General features: G+C 34.3%; 1 protein-coding gene across 4 annotated transcripts in view; it reads right to left on the reverse strand.

Moving 5' to 3' along the window:
* Positions 1-837: 837 nt before the first annotated feature.
* The window catches only part of MLIP (muscular LMNA interacting protein), a 382,597-nt gene continuing 356,614 nt past the window's right edge, over positions 838-26,820 (reverse strand). For 2 of the 4 annotated variants that reach the window (XM_031964713.1, XM_031964714.1), the window contains 2 exons: positions 17,698-17,751; positions 838-2,791 (listed from right to left, as the gene is read on the reverse strand). In XM_031964713.1, the coding sequence (XP_031820573.1) occupies positions 2,786-2,791; positions 17,698-17,751 (60 nt within the window). In that variant the 3' untranslated portion in view covers positions 838-2,785. Of the gene's footprint in view, positions 2,792-15,299; positions 16,913-17,697; positions 17,752-26,820 lie in introns of those variants that run through there. The other 2 variants (XM_031964712.1, XM_031964711.1) reach the window with 1 other exon arrangement.

Consider the following 26,820-nt stretch of genomic DNA (forward strand, 5'->3'; position numbering starts at 1 on the left):
TTACTGGTAATGTGACTTTGGTCAACTTAATACAACTTAGCCTCAGACACCAACTAAAAATAAGAGTTAAAGACAAGTAAGCGAATTAAGAGGAATCTACTACTTCATCTTAGATATTCAACTGTAGGGCAAGGTATTTTGGTTTGATTTTATGGAGCACTAAACTAGAGGTGATCAGCTAGCTGGCACAGTGCATAGAGTTGGAGTTTAAAAGACATAGGTTCAAACCCAGTCTCAGATACTTACCAGTCCTTTTTGCTTCCATTTCCTCATCCATAAAATAAATTGGAGAAGGAAATGGCAAGCTACTTCAATATCTTTGCCAAAAAAGCCCCAAATGGTCAAACAAGGTTGAAAGAACAGATCAGAGATGTGACTATGCATACATAACCTTTTTTTTACTTTTTCTAATTCTTGTCATAGAATTGCGCCTGTCCAATGCCATATGATGATCAGTTCTGATGATGTGACTCTCTTCAACAATGAGATGAACCAAATCAGTTCTATTTGTTCAATAATGAATAGAACCAGCTACACCCAGCAAAAAAACTCTGGGAAATGAGTATGAATCACTATATGGCATTTCCAGTCCCTCTGTTTTTGTCTGCTTGCATTTTTTATGTCCTTCACAGGTTAATTGTAAATTATTTCAAAGTCCAATTCTTCTTGTGCAACCAAATAACTGTATGGATATGTATACATATATTGTATTTAATATATACTTTAACATATTTAACATGTGTTGGTTTACCTCCATCTGGGAGAGGGAGTGGGGAAAAGGAGGGGAAAAATTGGAACAAAATGTTTTGCAATTGTCAATGCTGAAAAATTACCCATGCATATATCTTTTAAATAAAAAGCTATAATAAAAAAAGAAAAAAGAACTATTCCTTCCATAAAATTCACCTCGTGGGATCTCAAGCCTAGGCTCCCTAAATCCACATTTGCAGGATAGTGATAGTCACACATGGATTGGGAATCTGTTTCATTTCTTTGTGGTGAAGCTTTACACACACACACACACACACACACACACACACACACACACACACCCTACCTGATTTTCTTTCTATCTGCCTTCTAAAATACATCCAAAACTCTTTCTTCAGACACTTCATCTTCTTAGTCCACTGGACCAGGTGTTCTGAACTTTTGGTGTATATAATACATCACTTTGGTTATTTGATGGAATCTATAATACCCTTTTTTAGAATAATGTTAGTTGCTTAAATTCTTAATTGAAGATAATGTTAAATTTCAATTAGAGAGTTAGTGAAAATAATGACTTTTTTTTTTGCTTTTCCAAATTCATAAATTTTCACAGGTCCATGAACTTCAAATTAAAACATCTTTACATGACCACTCAGAAATTATTGAAATATAAGCTAAAAGTTGTTCTTTATGAATCCATGGTACTTACAAATAAGAGAAGTACAAATCAAAACAACTTCTATGTTTCACCTCATACCCAAATGTTCTGGGACTACTTTCTTTATTCCCACTCAAATTTTTAAGGAAAATATATTAAGAAAGAATAAGAATCACACTCTTCAGGCTTTTAGGGGTAACCCAGTGGGACTAGGATTTTTAACATTTTATTTACAACCCCCCACTGGTGTGCTTACAATTAATATTTTCAAATAGACTTCAATGAGCTTTTAGACAAGGTATTTACCTAGAATAACATTATAGCAAGAGGAGATGGTACAAAATATTTCCCCCTGCACCCCACACACACACACTCCTTTGCATACACAAAAATATTATGGAGATTCCATTGCAGTAATCTAGACTTGAAGAGATGAGTACAAAACAGGATGATGGCAATATTAGACGAGAAAGAGAAATATATTTGAAAGATATTGCTTTGAAATCAATAAACCTAGCAACAGCTTAGATGTATGAGGGTGGAGGGCAGTTCAGAAATAAAGAAGGGTCAAGGATATTCCCTCAATAGTAGTAGGCAAGTAAGGCAGAAGGGAGAATTGGGGGGAAAGATAATGAGTTACATTCAGAGATGTATTAAATATGTTCAAACTTAAAATACAAAACTAGTGATACATTCATATGGAGAACATACATAACAGAGCATTTCCTAAAACTTAGCATTGGGAGTCCTATTTTTCCCTTTATAGAGTCTTTATAAAGTTTCCCCTAGGTGTAGCTCTACTAGTTTCAAAGGTTCCAGGGCTCTGTCATATACAGGTATAATTTGCAGTTCAACCTTTGATGCTTTTGAGAAACATGATATATTCACTATCTAGGAATCACTGTAAATTTACTGTACCATGATGTCTATCATGGAAAAAATAATATATTAAACTGGTGATTTGGAAGAGAACCAAAATAGAATCAAAACTGTTACTGATATCATATAGTGGACAGGTCTCTCTTTTTCTTTGTAAATCATTTCTCATTATGAAAAATAAAATTAAAAGTTAACAATGTGATTCATGAATTTAATAAAACTCTTTAAAATAGAGACCAGAGCTATTACTTTATTTACACATGCTTTGTTTGTCTAAATATAAGGACATGTAACTATCACTGTTAGATTAATTGTAAGGAATTAAAACTCTAGGAACATCTCTGGAAGTATATTTCTTTTTTGTTGAGTATTAGGAGGCTACTTTCAATGCTCTATGTCTATGGGAAACATTTTGAGTACTATTGCTGCATTGCAGTTAATATAGGGAGAATTCTGTCTGAAAAACAAAATGCAAATCTGTTGAACACCAGTTTTCCAAAGGTTTCCATATTCATGGTTTTAGCTTCTGCTCTTGGATCATTGCTGAAAGGAAAAAAGGGACATTTTTAAAGGTAGGTACATAAACATACATTAATAAAATTTGATATGTGTAATCATCCCATCTTGATTTTCCTTAACATATGATTGAAATTTTTTACATAATTATTTTTAGCGAGGGCAGCTAGGTAGCACAGTGAATAGAGTGCCAGGCCTAGAAGGAAGACTTATCTTCCTAAGTTCAAGTCTGACCTTGGACACATAATAGCTGTGACATTGGGCAAGTCACAAAACTCTGCTTCAATTTCCTCATCTGTAAAATAAGCTGGAAAAGAAAATAGCAAACCACCTTAATTTTGTTGCCAAGAAAACTCTAAATGGGGTCATGAAGAGCCATCCATAACTGAAAATAAATGAAGAACAAAAAAATTTAGTGAATCTTTTCATAAACTGCAGAATTATGATACTTGCTCCTGGCAAGATAACATTTCTTTTTTTTTTTTTTAATCATTTCACTACTCTAACAAAAAAAAAAAAAAAACAAAAAAACGTTCAATAGTGCCTTCCACTAGGTTACATATATGTTAAGAGCATAAGGTCTGATGTACTAGAAAAGGGTAAGAGGACCTCTGGATGTTGGTAAAACTCAAGATAATTTTCATTTTCTGCCTGTGTCTTCCTTTTTTCCTCACTATTGCCTACCCTTTTATCCCTGATTTCTTATGATTAAAATGTGGCACTTAAAGAGGTAAACAAAATAAAGATATGAATGTGTGCCAATTTTTCACACATCTTGTGTTCTAGCTACTCTGCTCTACTTGCTACTTCTCAAAGTTAGCATGCCATCTACTATTTCCATATCTTTGAAAGAGGTTGTATAACTTTGACTGGAACTTATTTCATATTCACCTCAATCTCTTAAATTCCTTTCTCCCTTTAATTTCCAGCTCATGTGTCACCCCCAGAGAAGTCTTTCTTAATCCTTCTGATACTTATTGTTCTCTTTTTCCTCTTCAAATGATCATGTATTCATTTAATGATTTTGCATTCTGTATACCACTCAGAAGAATTCTTCTCTTTTTTTTCCCCTCTCACAATCCTTTAAAGGCAGAAACTGTTTATTCTATCTCTTTATCTCTTGACCATACCATAGTGCTGACACATACGTGCTTAAATACTTGGATTGGATTGAGAATTGTAACTATTTAAAAGGCAGGCTGAATTTCCCTCTGACTACATTGCTTTGCTTTAGGTTTATATAGTGTTTAAAGTAAATTTCAAGAGCCACTAAAATGGAATTGACCTTAGAGACTTTAGTAAAAAAAAAATTATCTTTCTTTTTTATTTTAATAATTAAGGAGGAAAATAAAATTCAGGAAAATTGGGTAATATATACACAAGTACTAAGGAGCAGACTTAAAATTTCAACCTAGATCCTCTAAATGAAAATTGTGTTCCTCTATGGAATAGTGATTTAATTAAAGTTACATGGCTGTTGAATGACCAAATAAGAATTTTCTAAGTCCATATTACCAGTTAATCTTTCTAAGTTTTCTGAAAATCAGATAAACTTTAATGAATTGGAATGAAACCAGGTTACATAGCCATGCTTCAGCTGTTTCCTGACTTAGCTCCAGTAAACCACTTTTTCCATGGATGAGTTCTTCTCAGAATCTTCATTTCGGGGAAGTGTCCAGATCAGCCATCCTGTATTGTCTAGGCTTGGCCATCATGCCTCCTAAGTGATACCTTCTCTTCCCTCTTCTCCCTCTATTTTTACGTCCTTTTCATATAGTTTCCCCATTGGAATGTAAGTTTCTTGAAGGAAAGATCTGTTATTTTGTAATAACTTAATTCTTTCTGATTAACTGCTTGACTTTGCAACTGTGAAACATGAAACATGAAATCATTATTCATGTCGGAAAAAGATATGAAATGTAGTATAGGTAGTATAGGTAGAAGGTAAGTAAGCTTATACCTTTCAACTAAGAAATATGGCTGGAACAAAGAGTGCTGATTGGCAATAAGGGGAAAAAAAGAGACTATTGAATCATGCTATGTCAGAACTGATACTGACTTCAAAAGTCAAAATGTCCAACCCTCTTGTTTTATGGAAGAAAATCAATCAAACAGTTCATCAACAAACATTAACCATTTACTATGTGTCAGGTAGCCATTCTAGGCACCATTAAGAAGCATACATTCTCTTCAAACCAAAAACCAAAGAACCATAATTTAGGATTCCTGAAAAGATTTGAGAATCAAAATTATATGGAATTCCAGTAAAAAAAAATTGTTAAAAAAATAGTTAATCTATGCTAAGATCCCTTTGAAGTGGGTTGGGATCCCGTTAAGAAATTGTATTTCCTATTGATCTGTGATTCCTTTCAGATTCCTAGCCCCTTCTGGCTGAGGCATATCTTTCCCAGACAAGTTGTCTCTCCAGGATGCCAGAGCCTTGGATTCAATTACAAATTCTGGTCAAAAAGCATCCCTTTGAATTCCAATAGGAGATCTGTGCTTGTCCCAGCCCCCATTCTGACTTGCTTGGGCTGCCCAGCCCCCACTGGTTCTGATCTACTCCGACTTCCCAACCCCTACCAAGACACCCAAGATAAATAAGCTTTCATCAACTAAAGTCTTTGCAGATGAACCTCTGTAACTCACTCAGCTGCCAGGACTTTCTGTCCACTCAGAACTACAGTTCTCAGTGCAAAACTCCATTTTCCATAGATCTGCTACTAAAGATGTCAGTAAACTAATTTCTATCTAACAATAAACTTTCATTCTGCAACTAATATTTGGGAATGAGGGAATTCTTTCACTCCTAAAACCTGTGGCCTATTTAAAGGGGATTCTTAATAACTCTCTTATAGCCACTAACCTCCCGATCACCAGGATTCTAGACCACTCTAAACGTCATCACCTTCTATCTCTAAATATAAGCTCTGTGATTATATAATCTTATGACTTATTATAAAGTAATTATGGTACATTTAGTTTATTCACAGAGTTAATGTAAATAGAAAATAGTGTGATGTAACTGGATCTCTAAGTCAGAGGACATTGATTTCAATCCTGGCCCTGCTATTTACTTTGTCTATGACCTTGAATAAATCATATAAACCTCTCAAGGTTTCAATTTCATCATCTGTAAAGTGAGGTTGATTTAGATGATTCTTAAGTTCCTTTTCAGATCAAAATGTCTTAGATTCTGTGAAATACTCAAAATTATGGAAGATTAAAGCAATTATAAAAATTTTAGTGTTAGGAGGTATTTAGAGACGATTTCAGATTTGTACATCGGCAAAGGCAAACCCAAAGATGTAGAGATATTTCCCCCCTTCCATACCAGATGGTCTGTTTAATTTTCTTTTGCATTTTTTTTAGAGGCAGAATTTGTTTTGTGAGAAAGTAATAAGTTCCTTGTTCCTGGACATGTTCTAGCTACTCTTATACTTGATAGGAGGTATTAGAGGTCAGAAAGGCCCTTTGAGCCTTCTTACTTTGCAAATAAGGAGACTCAAGTCCAAAAAGACTAAAGTGATTTTGTTTAGATCATATAGTAAGCAGCAGAGCTGTGAGATTTGGATCTAAAACACATTGAAAATTGCATGACCACTAAGGACCCCTTTTAATGCCAACATTCAGTAAATTTAAAGGAACATGATAATTCTATACTGGCAACTTAAGCACTGAATTATGCTGTTTTTGATACCACTGACAATTCAAAATTGGAGCTGGATCCACAAGGAGGAAGCTAATTTTAAATCTCATTCTATGTCTGCCAATATAGCCAGAGACATTCAATGCCTTTTACTTTAGTCTACAAGGCCTGTGGAAGTATGCCTAGAATATAAGTCATTTGTCTACAAAGAGATAGAGGAATAAGTCACATTGCCATATTTTCTGTCCATTGTCCACAGAAGGGAAGTAGAGCCAGTAAATTGCATTGCCATGAGAAACACAAGATTGTTCATAAACAGAAATATCTCATTCTGGAAATGAGATAGATTATGTAAGAAATTATCCTTTATGTTGAAAGTCAAATTCCAAGACTTGATTAGTCATAGTTAACACTGGATAATGAGTATTTTAAATGTGTGTGTGTGTGTGTGTGTGTGTGTGTGTGTGTGTGTATGTGATGTGGGAAAGATTCCTATCTTTGATTCCCAAACCCCTCTAGTTAATGTAATTACCCTTTGACTCACAAATGCTGGTTCCTTTGAATTCCAATAGAAGATCCAGACCTGTCCCAGCCCCATCCAGATCTGAGCCAACTTTGGGGCTACACCCAAAAACCTCTTGAGCTAAGTCTCCTATTATAAAAGGGCCACACTGGGAAGCCCTCTTTGCAGAGATTCCAAACATGCTAACCATGTGAGGACCCTCTGTCCACTGGATCCTCTATCCGGTGCCCTCTTTATCTCTACCTTCACCTATCTCCTTACTTCCAAATCCAATAATAAACCTCTTTTACCAATCTAGCTCTCGGACCAATAAATGCTTTTATTGGGGACTCGTGCCGCTACTTGACCTCATTTACTGCCATATCCTTGCACCAAATCCAGGGGGTTGCAGAGGAGTTTTGTTTGACTCCCTGTACCCCAAACCTGCCACTAGACCTCAATTAAACCCTAATTTCATTTAGGTACCTCAAATCTAGACCTCAACATATGTATATATTTGCTACAAAGCAATTGGGGTTAAGTGACTTGCACAGGATCACACAGCTAGTAAGTTTTAAATGTCTGAAGTCAGATTTGAAGTCAGGTCCTCCTCACTCCAAGGCCAGTGATCTATCTAGTACTTTATTTAGCTGCCCCATGAGCATTTAATATTGAAAAACACCAAACCAACTTTTACGCCAAAAAACTTTTAAAGAACATAGCATGTAAAGTTATAATTTAATGTCAACTAATGCACATATAAATCTCTTTTCCCCCTATTATTAAATAATCATTTCAATATTTCAAGTACACACATATGTGAGAATATTCATACACATGTAAAACAAAACAACAGCTAGATTCTCAGATAATGTATTCTGAAGCTAACATTTCCACATAAAAATTATTATCAAGCATTTTATTGCTTCATATAACTATTAAAATTTGAGGTTGAAAGAGTCTTTGAAGTGGTTCTGATTTATCCCTCAGAGCACAGTTTTAACAGGAAGACTCATAACATACAAAGCTCATGTCAAACTGGATTCCAGAGTTCCTCGCCCGCCAGGCTTCTAGGCCTATTACCCAGCCTTGCTGTTTCTCTTTTCCTTTTATAATTTCTCAACCTCTTCTTTCTTTTCTTCACCAAGACTTCACCAAGTGAAGAAAGCTACCATATGCTTCCTCAGATAGAATTGCTATTTTGACTTCCCCATTGCCAGCAAGGAAGACTACAAAACACATTACAACTGGGAGTGGGAGCTGGAGTATGTGTACATGCTATAGTATAGAAAGGAACTTCATTTCAAATTTAGTGAAGTCTTCAGTATACATTTTGAGAATCACTGATCCAGTCATCAAACCACGAGATTCAAAATTTTAAAGGGAAAATGACTCATTTAGAAGAACTCTTGTTTAATAAATATTTAATTGAATTCATGTAACATAGGTAGTAAATTACACATCAGTTTCTCAAATCATAGTAGCTTTGATACTATTATACATAGATGTATTTCATTTTCTTTGACAGAAACAATGAAACGATTTATCCAAGTTTGCAGAGCGAGCCAGTAATATATCCAATATGAGAGCTCAGATCTTTCAATTCAAAGGCCAGCACTCTTCCATAGGTATTTATAAAAATTATCCATCTGTCTTCTGAACTTGTTATTTCATATATGTTCAAAAATCTAAATGAGGAAACTTCTACCAATGCAGGTCTTTTATAGTCTTAAAGAGCAGTGAGGGGTACTAAGGTATAGTTAAATGACTGGTGGTTATGGACCCAGGCAAAATTTTAAGCAATATTTCTCTAATTTTGACATTATCTCTCTAACCATTAGATAAGAGTACTTCTTGGTTCTTTAAATATTTTGCACTTTCATTTTAATACCGAGTGTAAATATGATATTTCTTAAATCATTAGTCACTGACATGGGGAACCAAATCCCAGAAATCATCACTGTGGTATGATTTGACCCCACTCAGTAGATAATCAACCAATGAGAAGGTGAGAAAATATAGTATATCCCATCCTCTCAATTTTAATCATGGAGCTTCTCTCTATTACAATCATCCTAATGCTTCTCCCACCGAGGCCCAATAGTCCCCTATTCTACTGTACCTCTAAATTATGAAAGCTCTCAAATTTCTTCTTCAGAGACAGGCATCAGACCCTCAAGAGCTTCTGATTCTGATTGCTTAGTCAAAAGGAGTAGTTACATAAGAGCTAGTGAGAAAATCTACAACCTCTCTTATGCTAGACAAGGGGAAAAACTGATAGGATTCATTATCTCAATTCCATAAGTTTGAAGATCTCTGCTCTAGAGCATATAGCCTTGAATCAGGAATTAAAGAGTTGTAAACTCAGAATGATGCAAGCTACAGAAGGTTATCTAACCCTGGCTTTTAGATTCATTTCTCCCCAAAACAAACACATTTTAAAACAAGATTAGAAAAACAGCTCCTTGAAATACAACTGTTGCAGGCTAGTAATGCAAATGCAAGTGCTAATTAGGGAGGCAATGTCATATGTATACGCTGACTCCTAAACTCTGTTCAGTTTTGCAATGATCTATTAAAACACTCCATCACATTTAAACAGAAAGAACAAAATGATAACCTCTAAGGTGGAGTCCCAAAAACAGGTACAGGTATAAGATGTGTTTCTTTTCATGACTGTAATTTCTGATTTGTATTCACCATAACCCAGTCATTAGGAAAGCTAAACTGGCATCCTGGGGTCAATAGTCCTAGAAGCTTAGAACATAATAATGTGATTTTGCTATAGTTCATTTGAACCTTTATATTATTTGAGCTAAGAAAGGAATAGAATTTGTGCTTAGGGTCCTAGCTCTAAGATTGAAAAGATTTTCAGAAGTGATCTAATTAAGGTGTACTCAACCTTTTTTTTTTATGTTATGAACTCTTTGGCAGTCTGGTCAAACCTATAAACATTTTTTTTTCAGAATATGATTTTAAATACATAAAATGAAATACATGGGATTGCAAAGAAAAACAGTTTTTAAAATATCAGGCTTTTGGAGGAAAATAGTTCATGAACCTAGGTTAAAAACCTAGGTTTAAATATGATTTAAAAACTCATCTATTTTACAGACAAGGAATTGATGCCAGTCAATTTAAATAATTTACCCAAGGTTGCAGAGATAGTAGCAGAAATGGATTTGAACCCATATTCATTTTATTCTAGAACAAATGTCCTTTCCCCTGTACAACGCTGCCTCTCAGAATATAACACATTATCTGGACCTTAGCAAGTACTTAACAAATTCTCGATTGATTATTCTGTGGCACTCATATAATTTAGAATTTTTGTCTTTGTATCCTTATCACATAATACAGTGCCTGGCTCATATTAAGTGCTGAAGAAATGATTGAGGAAATTTTGAAAGATTTAGGAACTCTGGCAATGCAACGTGTAATCATCATTACATAAGATTGATGATTAGATAGGCTAATCACCTGACAGACATGAGGGATTCAAAATGCTGAATGAGACAGCAACTTGGTAATGGCCAATCTGAGGATTGGGTTTTCTTGACTACATATATTTCCTACAAAGGTTTTGTTTTTTTTTCTTATTCCAGTGGGAGAGATAATAAATATTTGCCTTTCATATATATTTATGTATGTGTATGTGTGTGTATATATATATATATATATTACATATATATATATATATATATATATATATATATGGAGATTTTTGTTGATTAATAATTAAGCTCTTAGTGTTATACCATGAATCTGTTTCCAACTTTAGGAGCTTACTTAAACAAGTACTCTTCTTAAAATAGACATTAAAGGCTTCCAAACCAGTTCCCTCCTGGCAAAGGTTGGTATTCCCACTTCAGAGAAAGAACCTTCATCTGCAGGATATATATGGAGAGATTTCAAAACCTCCTTCAGGGAACTATATGCTGACACATAAGGATTTTTGGTGTGGCCTATGTAAAAGGTCAAAGTTATTCTATTAGTATATGATAAAATATTTGATAGTACAATAAAGCTGAATATGACATAACAGGCTATGAGAATAAAAGATTAGTCAAGGGAAAGGAATCATGTCTCTATTCTCTTATTCTTGAGCATGCAAGTATGAAGAAACAATTCCTTTTATGATTTGGGTTAGTTTGATTTAAAAAATTTTGTTTTTGTAATCTGATATTTAGTCTAAGGTGATGAGGGAGGAGAAAAAAGAAAGGAATAAGCATTTATTTAATGCTTACTATGTACCAGACATTATGCTAAGTACTTTTTCTACAAATATTATCTCATCACAATAATCCTAGATAGGTGCTATCATTATCTCCATTTTTACAGTTGATTGCTATTCTTGATGCATCTTTTTTCAAAGATGACCAAAGACATCACAGGGTGATGTTTTGACTCATATATAAAATATTTGTGTGGCTAAGCTATACAAAATTATAAGCCTCCTTCTCTCTACCAGAATCATCAAAATCCAGTGGCAGGGTAAAAATATGGAAAACTGGTTATGGTCTGGCCTGGAGCTAATTATTTAGTATCTTCAATGGCTGACCAACCTCAAAGCATTTTCCAGCACCTGCTTCAGCCACTTTCATGGCTATTGCAATAAAATGTTCTCATCTGCCTATTTCACCAAGAAAATTATTCTTGCGAGAGAAATACCCCTAACTTACTAGCAGATTTGAGACCTATTGCTTACCCTCAACCTGGTTTAGCTCATCTGCCAATATGGTTTTACAAGATATGGTCAAAGCATATGCTATAGCTTTTTGGAGCCTCTGGTAAGAATTGAGTAGTAGGTGGACACTAAAGGTCGATGAACCCCAAAAGAATTTTGGCAAGCCCTCATACTAATTTGAAGAAGCTTAACACAAATATGGTTTAAGTGACTTTTCCAGGATCATAGAAATAGTAAGTGTCTGAGACCAGATTTGAACTCTGGTCTTTCTCATTGATTCCAAAAAGCCCACTGTGCACTGTCCCATATAGAATAGTCCCATCCTACTGCTGAAGAGAAGTTATTAGAAAGCAGATGGGATTTTCTTTGGTAATTCCTATAAGTAAATAAAATAGATTAGTGATGTCAAACTCAAATAGAAACGGCCAGTAACCCATAAACATCCCTATGGGTTGTGAACTAACTTAGAAAAACACGTTTACATTATCTATGTTCAATTTAAGTTTTTTTTATTTTGTTAATCCAGTTCTCCCTACTTGGAAGTTGTGTAGCCAGCTGGAGGGGGAAAAGATAACCAACATTAATGCTCACACATTTAAACCCTAAGAAGTATGCATTATGGCACAGAGCAGGTCTTAGAGCCTGAAAGACATGGGTTCAAATCTCATCTTTGACATATACCTGGCTGTATGATTTTGGACAAGTTATTCAACCTCTTCTTGTCGCCAAATAATTCTATGTTTCAAAGCAGGTGCTGACACACATGATAGAGAGCATTTCCTTACTGGGGAGTCTTTATATTTTTATGAATACGTAGACTCAGGTGGCAACTTTCCATTCTCCCATCAAACTGGACATAGAATTGATGGTGGGTTCTCTACCAAAATGAAACTCAAATTAACTTAAGACAAATTATAACTTCAATTTTTTTTTGTTTTGTTTTGTTTGGGGAGGAAGGAGTTGGGGATTGGGTTTTCTTTTTCTTTCTTTCTTTCTTTTTGTTTTTTGGTGGAAGGGGCAACCCTAGGAAATTGTTTTATGGGAAGTAAGAAGCCTGGCAATTGGAGACTTACTCATTTAATAAATCATTCTTTCTTACCAACTTAACTTATTTCTGTGATAATGAAAAAATATAAATGTCATTAACAACCATGTCAAAATTTAAGCAACCTCAAAAAAAAAAAAATCCTAGATGCCCAATTGAGTTATAGCTCTGTGACTTAATGTTGATAAAACATCTCTGTTAAGATGGTCTCAGCACTATTGCATCAGAAATAGGTTGTACTGCAGAGAAAGCCTGTAAGGAGAATTACAATATGTAGGGATGGATAAGATGGAATTTGCTCTAATTGGCTCTGCCAGGAGACTAGATTGTTTGATCTTCAGAATGAGTATCTACATCCCTGAAATCAGCAAATGCTACAAATCAGGGTTTGATTTATTGCTTTGTTGATTATCTAGACTTCAGAGAGTGATGGAGAAAATCTTAATGCATATTCAACTGAAAAGAGGATTGTGAATTCCTTCACCCCAAGGTGATTTAGGATGCTGCTGTTTAGAAGCAGTGTTTTTACCATATGACCAGAATTCTTGAGCTCTTTTCCCTTTGGTAGCAACAATCATACCTAAAGAATAAAGTTTCCCCAAATCTAGCCAAAAGGCAACTCTATTACAGAGTAAAAAAGGACACTTGCTTGGAGCAATAGAAAACTTCATTCAGTCCCAAAACAGTGAGGCCATCAAATTAAGTCCCATGGGAACAACACAGAACAATAAATTTTATTGTTCTTGTTTAATTGATTTGTCATATCTTCTTCTGGATGACCTCACTGGGGGTTTTCCTGGCAAAGGTACTATAGTGGATTGATATAGGGGTGGTTTACCATTTCCTTCTTCAGGCAATTTTACAGATAAGAAAGTTGAGGCGAACGGCAAGTGATTTGATCAGGGTCACACAGCTAGTAAGCATCTGAGACCAGATTTGAACTCAGGAAGATGAGTCTTCCTGACTCTTCACTATACCACCTAACTGCTCTTTTGTTATCCAAAAGTACTATGCTAGACTTTTGTGTAATTCCCCAATTCTTTCAATAAAACTTATTTCTCATTTATCTTCTTTGTTATTATGAATTGTGTGCTCACAAAAGAACTTGTTTTCGAGTGAATTTTATAGAACAAATTAGTGATATTTTCCCCAGATTTTGTGAGTGGGAAAATATGAACCAAATAATGTAAGATTATCCCTCAAATGGTACCCTGACTTTTTCTGGGATTATAGACTCTGATATAAGTGTTATGCATTTAAGTATGTGTAGGGGAATCAGATGATTTATAATATCCCTTCCAGTTCTTACCCATCTATGACACGGGTCAAGCCATTTCCTTTTTTTTTTTTTCTCTTTTAACTATTTTCTTACCTACCAATCCCATACGGTGGAATGGCAAACTTGTCTGAAAACATTAGAAATACATAACTGAGTTCTAAAACTCAAAGCAAATATATATATATATATATATATATATATATATATAAAATTTATTTTCTTGTGATCTCATTAGCCATTCAATTATAGTCTCTTTGTTTTTCAACTTATTTTAACAGTATTGAATATTTTCTAAATCCAAGTGGCAAAAAGGGAATCTAAATACAAAACTGATGTTGGAGGAAATGAATTGTGCTACAGGGAATCCAAGAACCAGCAGGGCATGGTACATGGGCCAGCCTCAGAATCAGAGAGATCATAGGCAAAATAATCAAATAACTTACAATTTAAAAAACCAATTATTAGACTATATGCTTTGCCAAATTCAGGAAGGATTTATGATATCATCAGTATAGGAAACTTTTAATATGGTAACTCCTTTCATTAAAGTAGATTTTTGCCTATCTATAATTTAATAACTAAATCCCTAGGGAGTTTTCTAAAGTACAGAGTTTAAATGACTTTTCTAGGGTAACAACTAATAAGTATAAGGTGCAAGATTTGAAACCAGATCTTTCTTTACTCCTAGCCATTCTACACAATAAAGTCCTCTATATATGTCCAATGAAATATGAGATAATATTCTTATAAAATCATGTTTTTTTAAATACAGAGTATTTTGCCCATATTCCTTTTGCTGGACTTCAATGGAAACCCACGTGTAAAAAACAAATATAGTTGCTCAAAGTCTTACTTAGAAAATCATAACCCTAAATGTGCCCTTGATTTCTACATGTAACAAGCTCTATCATATTAATTCAATGTTTTCTAAAATTAATGTTTACTTTAACTGAAGCTGAATGGAATGTTTCCTATGTCTTCATGAACTGAATAGCTTTCACTGTGGAGAAGAATTTATTTTTTTTACTTTTCTGCAGTGTTTCTTTGATATTTTTTTTGTTTTTTTCCAGGAGTTAATAGACAATCTGATTGGCTTTCCCAGCTTGAGGAATGAAGGAATAAGAATTGCAAGATAAATAGAGTCATTACATTTAACCATAGCTAACTCTATTTTAATGAATGTTTAAAAAAACAGAGAATGGAAACTCAAACAATTAGAAAATGTGATTTATCATCCTACAATCCATTCATATGTAATCACAACATCAGACAAATGGATGGTGGGCACCTGATTTTATTTTTAAATAACATTTTTTCCACAACAAAAGAGTTGGGCACCCAAAAATAACAATCTGATGGAAGGCCAGACACGGCTTTTTTTTTTTTTTAATGTAAGGGAAGACTAAACAAAGATCATAAGGTCAAATTAAAGGAGTATATTATGTTCTGTTTGTAATGAGCTTGTTAGAAGAAAAGTTTGTGCATCAATCTAACCCTAAAAAATGGAATTTCATTATAAGACAGATGTTTTACTTTTACTGAGGTTTGATGTGTAAATAAATAAAAAGGAAAGTGGCTTAAGGAGAATGTAAGTGTAAATATTACAATCTGGCTAAATATCACCAAGAGTTATGTGAGACTATTACAGGGCTCCCAACTTTGCTGAAGTAATAAAGAAATCAAACATAATATATTAAGAACATCCCATGGTCAACTAACTTAGTATTCAGTTACCTTTTCTCTTTCCAATCATGCTTCCTTATCTGTCAAAATATAGTTTCATTTGTGGCAGTCTTTATTTTTCCCAGATCAGGAATTATCCTGATGTTTTCTTGTGTGGTCTCCCCACAACCTCAGCTTTAAGTTTCTACATGCAACACTGTGTTTCTGTCATAGAATAAAACAAATCTCTGCCATGCCCATTTTAGTAGCTATCTCACTTATAGCTAGAAGGAAGGAACCCTCAACTTCTCATTGGTCTTACTAACTGGCTGCTTTTATTCAGATAACACTGGCATTTAAGCACCCTTTATTTTGCTTTCACTGTACACCCAAGTTCATTATTGCATAACAGATACAGACTTTTTAAGGTTCTCCTGAGTTCATCTAGTCCATCTCTCACGTTACAAAAGAAGAAGCCAAGGCATGGAACGGTTAAATGACTCTCTCAAAATTACAGAGGTAGTAAGGGACAGAACTCATATTTAGGCCCATGTCCTCTGGCTCCAAATCTAATGCTATTTATCTACACCACACTCATGTGTATAAGTACCAAATGAGACAGGTTTGGGTGAGATTTATTAGCTCAGAATAAACAGGGAGAAAAACATATATCATTAGAATCATTTGATTTGAGGAGGACTAGGAAGAATGCACAAATGAACAAGTAAAAGTAAAAGACAGATAGATACTTTGTAATTTTATAGGTTATCCCCTTGCATGACTTTTTTTTTTTTTTTTGCTCTTCCCTTCTAACCCAAACTTCTATTTTGTTTGTGAGGATATCTTAATGCATAAATAAGCACAAGTGGCCATACACATGGGTATGCATACACATTCATAAACAAATGCATAAACACACACAATATACACACTTCTATGGAAAGAAAAACTCGAAAATATTCATTTTATTGGTAAGTATTTTTCTTCCCAGGGAATCTCTTTAATTCCCCTAGGTCTTAAATAATCTAATCAGAATGTAGTTTCAACTATTTGGTGATACAATGGCCAGAGCTCTAGCTTTGGAATCAGAGGATCCTTTCTCCAGCATTGAATTCAAAGCTGGAAGAGATCTTTGAGGCAAATGAATCCAACTACTTCATTTTGCAGATAAATTAGACATTGAAATGTTAAATAACTTGCCCAGGATCACATAGTTATTAACTGTCTAAAGAGAGATTTCAATTGAAGTTCTTTCTTGACTTCATGTCCTGCACAACACTGTCTCTCGTGCTCTCAGGCTTCTCTGGGCTTCCCATTTTCTCATCTGTTAAATAAGGAAGATGGACTAAATGACTTCTTGGGGTTCTTTACAGATCTAGATCTACAACCCTACAATACTTCAAGTTATTACGTCATGTTATTTGCATAACTTACTATGCAAAGATTATTTCATGATAACTTTAAGACTTTTTCCTCTGCCTTCACTTTGCATTTGCTATTCTGCCTGGTTTCAACTCATGTTAAAAAAAAAAAATGAGCCTCCCAGGATAAGCTCATCAGTTCTAAACTCAACATTATCCAGTAATTTAAGCCTCTATTAACTCCACCAGTCTTCTGATTGTAGGGCTAAGAGTGGAGTATTAAACTCCTCCCAAAGCCTTCCTTTACTGAAGACAGAAACAATTCTCACATCATTCCACCTTGCATCTGCTACCCTGCTTGGTTTCAAATCCAAAAACAAGAGGTTCCTGTGCCAGGTCCCCTTTTTACCCAATCCCCAACCCAAAGCCCCTACTCTTTGCACCTATTTTCCTGTCTCCTTTTCTGTGCTGTTTTTCCCTTTAAGTTATAAACTCACTGAAGACAGAGTTCTTGTTACTAAGCGTATCATCAGTGTTTACCATTGTGCCTAGTATGTCATAAGTGCTAAATAAATGTTTATTAGATTGGATTGATATTTGGTAGTCAAAAGACCTTTTAGAGATGTAGTTTGAAGGCTAAGGCTCAATCATGCTTCATTAAGCAATAGTAGTGATTCATTTCTATAAGCTTATATAAATATAAATGACATCTTCAGTTCTACTTATAATATATCTTACCCATACATACCTCTTTAAAACCAAGGGCCTCGTTTTCAGGAATAGTTACTATTGGATGACTTGGCTTCATAGGAGAATTGGTCAGGATGTTGGAAAAAATATAGAAAGAAAAAATATTCCAATGAAACATTAGTAAACACTGTTTTGGGAAATGTTCTCATTATTCACAACATAATTCATCAAACTTGTCTACTAGTCTTGCAATGATACCCCCAAATGAGAGTGCCATTTAATCTATAAACTACATCTATGATAATTAAAAGAAGGGATTATTTTTCTCATTTCTATAATTAAATCTTTTTTCTATTAAATTAGATTAGATTCCATATGTGAAAAAAATATACAAGACATCCTTCAATCCTATGTGTTTGCAACCTTTTTGCTTTAGTCATAACAAAAATGGGAAAAGGAATATAGGGTGCTAAGCAAAGCACATTTCTTTTATCATTTACAAGTGTTTTATCTAATTTGTCAGTCCTCAAAATGGCATATTTGTTATCCAAAAGTTGACATATGATTGGGGAAAATGAACCATATGTGCATTGACCCTCAAAGCTATAAATTAATCTAGAATACTTAAATTAAAACTCCAGGGTAGAATGTCTTACAACCTCCTCAGAGAAATAATAAAGCATGAGTTAATTAACCCCCCCCCCAAAAAAAGCATTATTTTCTGTACACTTCTATTTGCTCTTTGGGATTATATTAGATAAGTTAAGGTAGTGGTTCTCAAACTTTTGTTTTCGTATCTTTATCCTATTGAAAATTATTGAGGATCTCTCCAAAGAGTTTTTGTTTATCTGGATTATATTTATAGACATTTACCATAATGGAAATAAAAGTTATTTTGAATTTGTAGACCCTCTAAAAGGGTTTCAGAGATCCTCAGGATTCTGACCATACTTTGAGAACCACTGGGTTAAGATAATACTGATGGAAGTTTTATGCCTTCAAAGTTGTTTCTTTTTACAATGTGGTTACTAATATATAAATTGTTCTCCTTTGTCTACACATTTTATTCTGTATAGTTCACAAAAATCTTCCCAGGTTTTTTTGAAACCAGTTTTCTCCTCTTTTTCATAGCTCAATAGTAGCCCATTACATTTATATACCACAATTTGTTCATCAAAATCTCAAATGATGGATACCTCCTCATTTGCAATCCATTGCTTCTATTAAAAAGAGATACTATAAAGAAATATACATATATATGCACATATACATGCATTATTTATTTATTTGCAGATGGAGGGTTATTTTTTTGATGTCTTTGTATACACCATTTATAATTGTTTTTGCTTAGTTATAAATTATTTTACAGAATGGTTAGGTCAATCCAAAGCTCTACCAAAAGTGGATTAACATGCATAAATGCTCCAATATTTGAAATGTTTCATTTTTTCACTTTGTAAATCTGATAAGTACAAATTGGAACCTCATTTTAATTTGTACATCCTTATTTAATAGTGCAGCATTTGGTTACATAGCTATTTATAAGTTAGATCTCTTATTTAAAAAACTGACTGTTTAAATCATTTGACCATTTGTAAATTGAGGAGAACTTCTCTTTGATTTGTATGTTTTGGATTTTGACTAAGATGGTCCTGAGGCTTTCCTTTTTGGGATTCCTTTCAAGAAATTATCAGGAGGAGAAGCCAAGATGGTGGGGAAAAGGCAGTGATTCACCTGAGCTTTCCTCAAAACTCCTCCTAAAACTTATAAATAATTCCATGAAACAATTCTTAGAGCAGCATAACCCACAAAAGCATGAGATGAAATGTTTTTTTTAGCCAAAGACAACTTAGAAGACTGGCAGGAAAGATCTATTACACCTGGGTAAGAATGGAGTAATGTCCAACACAAGCCACATCAGCACAGACTTAATGGTCTTTATAATTCCAAATAACATCTTAAAAAAACAGAATATGCCAATTTTAAAAGAAAGATAAAAGACCAATTAGGAGAAGAATGCTTTGAAAAGCAGAATTGGCAGCAGGGGCAGAGCCACGATAGCACAGAATAGATGCAATTTTCTTGGAAATCTGACCTTCTCCCAAACCAACAACAGATTAAGCCTCTAAACTGGTTTTGGAGTCAAAGAACCCACAAACATTTGGAATACAACACATTCCCAGAAGAAGATACCTTCGAAGACCTTCAGAACAGGTCTGTTTCAAACAGAGGGAAAGTATGATGATTCCAGACAGGGAAACCAGAGCAGGAGCTAGGGCAAGGAGTCAGAATGTTGCAGCTTCCACACACCTAGGAATCTTCTGTGAGCCTCTTAGGCTACTCTGTCCTGGTTGCATGCAAGGTGTGGCAGATTTACTACAAAAGGCAAATTGTAAACTACTCAGTCCCCAAAGAATGCAGGATTTAGCCTGGATTACCCTATACCTGAAATCAATCAGTGAACTGCCCAAGGTAAATTAAAGCAACCCTTGCTCCTTTGAATTGAGCAGACCTCAAGTTAAAAAAAAAAAATGAATAAAAAGCCAAAAAGAACTCCCACAATTGACAAAGATGGAGAGAGAGAAAAACAAACCTCAAATTCTGAGGTTCCTAAAGGCAAAACAACCCCAAATAAAGTCCCAAAGGGAGATATAAGCTGGTCCCCATTTTACAAGGCTTTCTTCAAAGGTTTCAAAAAGGATCTTAAGAGAGAGTTAGCAGAAAAATGGGGGAAGAAAATGAGATCATTGCAAGAAGGAATGGAAAAGGAATATAATGCCCTATAAAAAAGATATGAAAAAGACACCAATTCACTGAAAAACAAAATTTGTAAAATGGAAAAAAAATGCAATGAACAAAAAAATTCAATTGGCTAATTACAAAAGGAGCCAAAAAAGGTAACTGAAGAAAATAATACACTTAAAAATTAGAATTGAAAAAATGAAGTGAATGATTCAGTAAGACTTCAAGAATCAATCAAACAAAAACAAAAAATGAAAAAATAGAAGAAAATATGAAATACCTAAGAAAAACAACTGATCAGAAAAATAGATCTAGGAGAGACAATCTAAAAATTACTGGACTTCCTGAAAGCCATGATGAAAAAAAAGATCTAAACATTATCTTACAGGAAATTATAAAGGAAAACTGCCCTGATATCTTGGAATCAGAAGGAAAAATAACCAAAGAAAGAATTCACAGATCATCTCCTGAAAGAGACCTCAAAATTAATCCCCAAGGAATATTGTGGATAAATTTCAGAAGTATTGCACCAAGGAAAAAATATTACAAGTAGCCAGAAAGAAACCATTTAAATACAGAGGAGCCACAATCAGGATTACTCAGTAGCTAGCAGCTTCCACTTTAAAGGATTGAAGGGCCTGGAATCTAATATTCCAAAAGGCAAAGGAACTTGGCAACAGACAAGAATAAGCTATCCACCTAAAATGAGCATTATCTTTCAGGAAAGAAGATGGATATTCAATGAAACAAGTGAATTTCATGTATTTCTAATAAAAATACCAGAACTGAACAAAAATTTGATCTCTCAATACAGAACTCAAGAGAAACATAAAAAGGTAAAAAGGAAAGAACTCTTGAGAATTTTTTAGAGAGTGTGGGTATAATTTGATTTTATTATGATGATATGAAAGAGAAACTAAAGGTGGAAGGGGAGCATACCAGAAAAAGAGGAAAAAGGAGGTAAAATAAGGGAAATTACATCTCACGAAGAGGCAAAGAAAACCTATTAGAATTGAGGGAAAGGGGGGCGGAGCCAAGATGAAGGAGAAGAACAGCATTAAGCTCTCTTAACCCTTTATCAATATTAATGAGCCTCAAAAAAGTTTGACTGCTACAATTAAAAGATAAAATAGAAACAACCACCAGCCGAAGAAAATCCAGTCCGCCAAAAAAGGTTGGTTGGGGCCAGGGGAGATCAGGAGACTGGGAAGTTGGTTCCCTAGGAGAGCCTCAAACCAAAAGTGGCACAGATCTCAGCAAAGCGTGCAGCCCCAACTGGCAGTAATTTTCCTTGGGGCTGGATCCTGCACGCAGGAGGACAAGAAAGCCTCCAATCTAGTGGGGGCTTGGCTTGGGCCAAGAGCCCCAGGGGCTGGATTTGCACAGGCAGGGCTGGGGCAGGTTTTGGCTGTCTGCAGTCGTGGCGTTGCAACTCAGTCCCACAAGAGGCTAGCCTGGGGCAGTGCACTTCCCCTTGTCTCTGCGAGGGCAATACAACCCACAAGCCCAACTGGGACTTCATACCCGCCGTGCTGAACCCACCTCCCGTTGGGGAAGGGAAAACCTACCAGAGCACCCCATCCTCTGAGCGGAAATCGGTTAATCCTCCCTGCTTTGAGAGGGAACCCCCTTGCCTTAGGAGACATACCCAAAGGTTTTAAAACATAAAAAAAGATGAAAAGAACCATCAACACTTTATCAGAAAAAGCACAGCAAACCTGGAAGAACCCCAAACACAAAATGCATCAGACTGTCCTCCTTTACATGATGTTCCTGGAAAAGACCATTAAAAGTCTCAAAAGAGGTTAGAAAAAATGGGAAAGGAAAGAAAGGCTTCAAGAGGCAACAATTCCGAAATACGAATTGAAAAGTTAAAAATTCCCGGAAGTAGGGAAAAAAATTTGGGAATTGGAAAAAATAAAAATTCATAGAAAGTAGGATTTGGAACTGGAAAAAGACAAAGAACCCGGAAAGTAGGATCTGAATTGAAAAGAAAATTTCAAAAAAAAAAAATTGGGAAATGGAAAAAATTCCACAGACCAAACAATACATTTAAAAACTTGGGATAACAGAAAGAAGTAAAAAAGCTAATGAAGAAAAAATTTTAAAAAATTAGAACTGAACAAATAAAACAAATTCATTGAGACACCAAGAATCAGCAAGCAAAAAAAAAAATAAAATTGAAAAAACCATGTTATCTACTTGCAAAATGACAGATTGGAAATAGATTAGGAGAATAATCTGAGGATTTTGGACTTCCCAAAACTATGATGAAAAAAGAGCCAGATACATTTTACAAGAAATCATCAAAAAATTTAGTTAATAGAACAGAAGGTAAAATAGGCATTGAAAAATTCATCAACACCTTCTGAAAGAAACCCAAAAAAAAACCCCGGAATATTGGGCCAAATTTCGAACTATCAAATTAAGGAAAAAAAATTTTCGCGGCCAAAAAAAAAAATTTAAATACCGGGGGAAAAAAGATCACCCAAGATCTGGCTGCCTCATTAAAAGGAAAAGGGGCCTGGAAAATATTCAAAGGCACAAGAACTGGATGCACCAAGAATAAACTACCCACTAAGCTGAGCATTTTCTTCCAGGGAAGAAGATGGAATTTAATGAAACAAATAATTCCATTTGTTTCTGAAGAAAACCAGAACTAAAAAAAAAATTTTCCAGCCATAGAACCCAAGAAATGCAGAAAAGGTAAAATAACTCTTGAGTTGTTTTCTGCTGTGGATATACAAAAAAGAATACATGATAATTTGATTGCTGATATAACATAAAAAGGGAAAGATGGAAAAGGGATGATGGCAGAATAAGGGGGGAGGGATAAAAAGGGAAACCATCCCACAAAAGAGGAAAGGAAACTTATCATATCTGAGGGAATTTAGAGGGGAGGAACAGTGAATCTTATTCATCAGGTTCCGAAAAAATAATTGACATTTGTTTTAGAGAAAATTCTCCACCTCATTAAAAAATGGGGAGAGGAAAAGGGAAAAAAAAAGTAATAAGGGAAGGAAGGGAAAAAGACTAAAGGGGGGAGGGTTAAAAGAGGGAAGCACGTGATACAAGAGGGGACATAACTTTAAAAAGGGGAAAGAGGGTTGGGGGAGGAAGAATAAGAAAGAAATCTGGGGTTATTGGATGGCAGGAAATGATTTAGTAATTCTAAGAAATGTGAATGGGATGAACTCCCCAAAAGAGGAGGCAGATAAATGGATCAAAAGTCAGAACCTACAAATGTTGTTTACAAAAACACATTTAAAGAGAGAATACATATAAAAAGGTAAAAGGATGGAGCAAAACTTTATGCTTGGTGAAGCAAAAAGAGGGTACCATCCTTATTCGATCGCAAAAGCAAAATTGATCTAATTAAAAGAATAAGGAAAACTACTCCTGAAAGGGTTAAACAAGAAGCAATATCAATATTAAACATATATGCCCAAGTGGAGGCATCCAACTGACAAAGGAGAAGAAAGAGAGGCAAGAAGAAATGACAACAAAACTGTAATGGGAATCTCAACCTTGAACCTCAGAAAACAAACAAACCACAAAACAAAAACAAAGAAAGAAATTAAAGTAAATAGAATATTAGAAAATTAGGTATGTTAGATCTTTGGAGAAAATTGAATGGAAGAAAGGAATATATTTTCCCAGCAGTTCATGGAACCCAAAATTGACCATATATTGGACTAAAGACCCAAAATTAAATGCAAGAAAGCGAAATAGTAAGCTTTTTTTCGATCAGATGCAAAAAACTACATTAAAAAAAAGTTAGGGGAAATAACCAAAAATAATTGGAAACAAAACAACTCATCTTAAGAATGATTGGGTGAAGCAAAATTATAGATACAATTAATAATTTCACTCAAAAAGACAATGATGGACGTCCCCAAAATTTGTGGGAGAAAAGGGTAATAAGAGGGAATTTTATATCCTTAGAGGCTTATTTGAATAAAACAGAGAAAGAAAAGATTAATGAATTGGGCCAACAAAAAAACTAAAAAAGACCAAATTAAAAACCCCAATAAATACTAAATTGGAAATTTAAAATTAAAAGGAGAAATTAAAAATATTGAAAGTAAAAAACTATTGAACTAATTAATAAAACTAAGAGTTGGTTCTATGAAAAAGCCAAAAAATAGATGTTTTGGTAAATCTGATTGAAAAGGAGGAGGAAAATGAAATTAGTTCTTAAGAGGAAAAGGGAGAACTTTCCCCAATGAAGAGGAAATTAAAATAATAAAAGTTATTTTGCTCAACTTTATGCCAAAAATTTGATAACCAAGTGAAATGGAACTACCCAAAAATATAGACTTCCCGACTAAAGAGGAGGAAATAAATTGCTTGAATAGTCCCTTTGAAAAAGAAATAGAACAGGCAATTAAAAATCCCCTAAGAAAAAATCCCCCAGGACCAGATGGATTTACATGTGAATTTTTTCCAAACATTTAAAGAACAATTGGCCCCAATCTATATACATTATTTGATAAAATAGGAATGAAGGAGTCCTACCAAATTCCTTTTTATGAACAGACATGGTATGATACCAAACCAGGTAGGCTAAAAGAGAAAAGAAAATTATAGACCAATTCCTAATGAATATTGATGCTAAAATCTTAAATAAGAAATTAGCAAAAGACTACAAAAATCATTCCAAGATAATACACTATGATCAAGTAGGATTTATAAGGAATGCAGGGCTGGTTCAATATTAGGAAAACTATCAAAAATTGGCCATGTTAATAACCAAATTAACAAAAACCATATGATCATCTCAAAATTTGGGAAAAATTTGATAAAACCAACATCCATTCCTATTAAAAAAACTGGAGTATAGGAATAAATGACTTTTCCTTAAAATAACGGAACTATTTAAAACCATCAGTAACATCATATGTAATGGAGAAAACTGAACCATTCCAATAAGATCTGGGGAAACAAGGTGCCCCATCACCGTTACTATTTTTTGTAAAAACGCAGCTTTAAATAAGAGCTGAGAAAAGTTAAAGGAATAAGAATAGGCAATGAGGAAAACCCAAATTATCACCTTTGCTGATGACATGATGGATACAGAGAACCCAGAGATTCTACTAAAAAGTTTTGAAATAATCCACAACTTTAGCAAAGTTTTTTAAAAATAAACCCACATAAGTCATCACATTCTTATATATCACTAACAAATCCAACAGTCAGAGTTACAAAAGAAATTCCATTTAAAGTAACTACTGATAATAAAAAATATTTGAATTATCGCCGGGAAAATCAGAAACTTTATGAAAAATTAGACCACTTTTCACACAAATTAATTGATCTAACCAATTGAAAAATATTAAAATGCTCTTTTGGAGGGCAGAAAATAATAAAGATGACAAATCCAAACTAATCTATTTATTTAGCTATACCAATCAGAGTCCCAAAAAATATTTTAATGACCTAGAAAAATAACAAAAAATTCATATGGAAAACAAAGGTAAAATTTAAGGGAATTAAGAAAAAAAAATAAATGAAGGTGGCTTACTGCCAGATCAAAATTATATTATAAGGCAGTTACCAAAACTATTTGGTATTGGCTAAGGAAAGATTAGTTGATCAGTGGAATAGATTAGGTCAAGGGAATAACAGTCAACAAAATAGCAACCTGCTTTGAAAAACCCAAAGACCCCATTTTGGGATAAGAATTTTACGTTTGATAAAATTGCTGGGAAAATTGGAAACTAATAAAGAAACTAGGCATTGATCCTACTTAAACGTAACCAAGATAAGGAAAATGGGTCATGATTAGGATAAAGAATGAAATTATTAATAAATTAAGAACACAGGATGTTTACCTCCAGACCTGTGGAAGGGGAAGGTCTTTAGACCAAAGAAGAACAGAGATCATTACTGATCACAAAATAGAAAAATTTCGATTTCCAAACTGAAAAGTTTTTGTACAAACAAAACTAATCAGACAAGATTAAAGGGAAGCAATAAATAAAATATTTTAAGTTAAAGTTCTGATAAAGGCCTATTTCCAAAATATATAGAAATTAACCTTAATTTAAAAAACGCCATTCTCCAATTGAAAATGGTCAAGGATATGAACAGACAATTCTGATGAAGAAATTGAAACCATTTATAAGAAAGATGCTCCAAGTCAATAATCAGAGAAATGCAAATTAAGACAACCTGAAACCACACCCTGTCGATTCTAAGATAAGGAAAAAAATGAGATTGGAGGGATGCGGAAAACTGGGACATTGATGCATTGTTGGTGGAGGGGAACGAACCAACCATTTTGGAGAATAGTTTGGAACTTGTCAAAAGTTATCAAACTTATCCCTTTGATCCAGCAGTTTACTACTGGGATTATATCCCAAAAGATTATAAAGAAGGAAAGGGACCGTATGTGCAGAATGTTTGTGGCAGCCCTTTTATGGTAGAAACTGGAAAC

Source organism: Sarcophilus harrisii, chromosome 4 (genome assembly GCF_902635505.1).
Source record: "Sarcophilus harrisii chromosome 4, mSarHar1.11, whole genome shotgun sequence".
In the NCBI taxonomy this organism is placed as follows: Eukaryota; Metazoa; Chordata; class Mammalia; order Dasyuromorphia; family Dasyuridae; genus Sarcophilus; species Sarcophilus harrisii.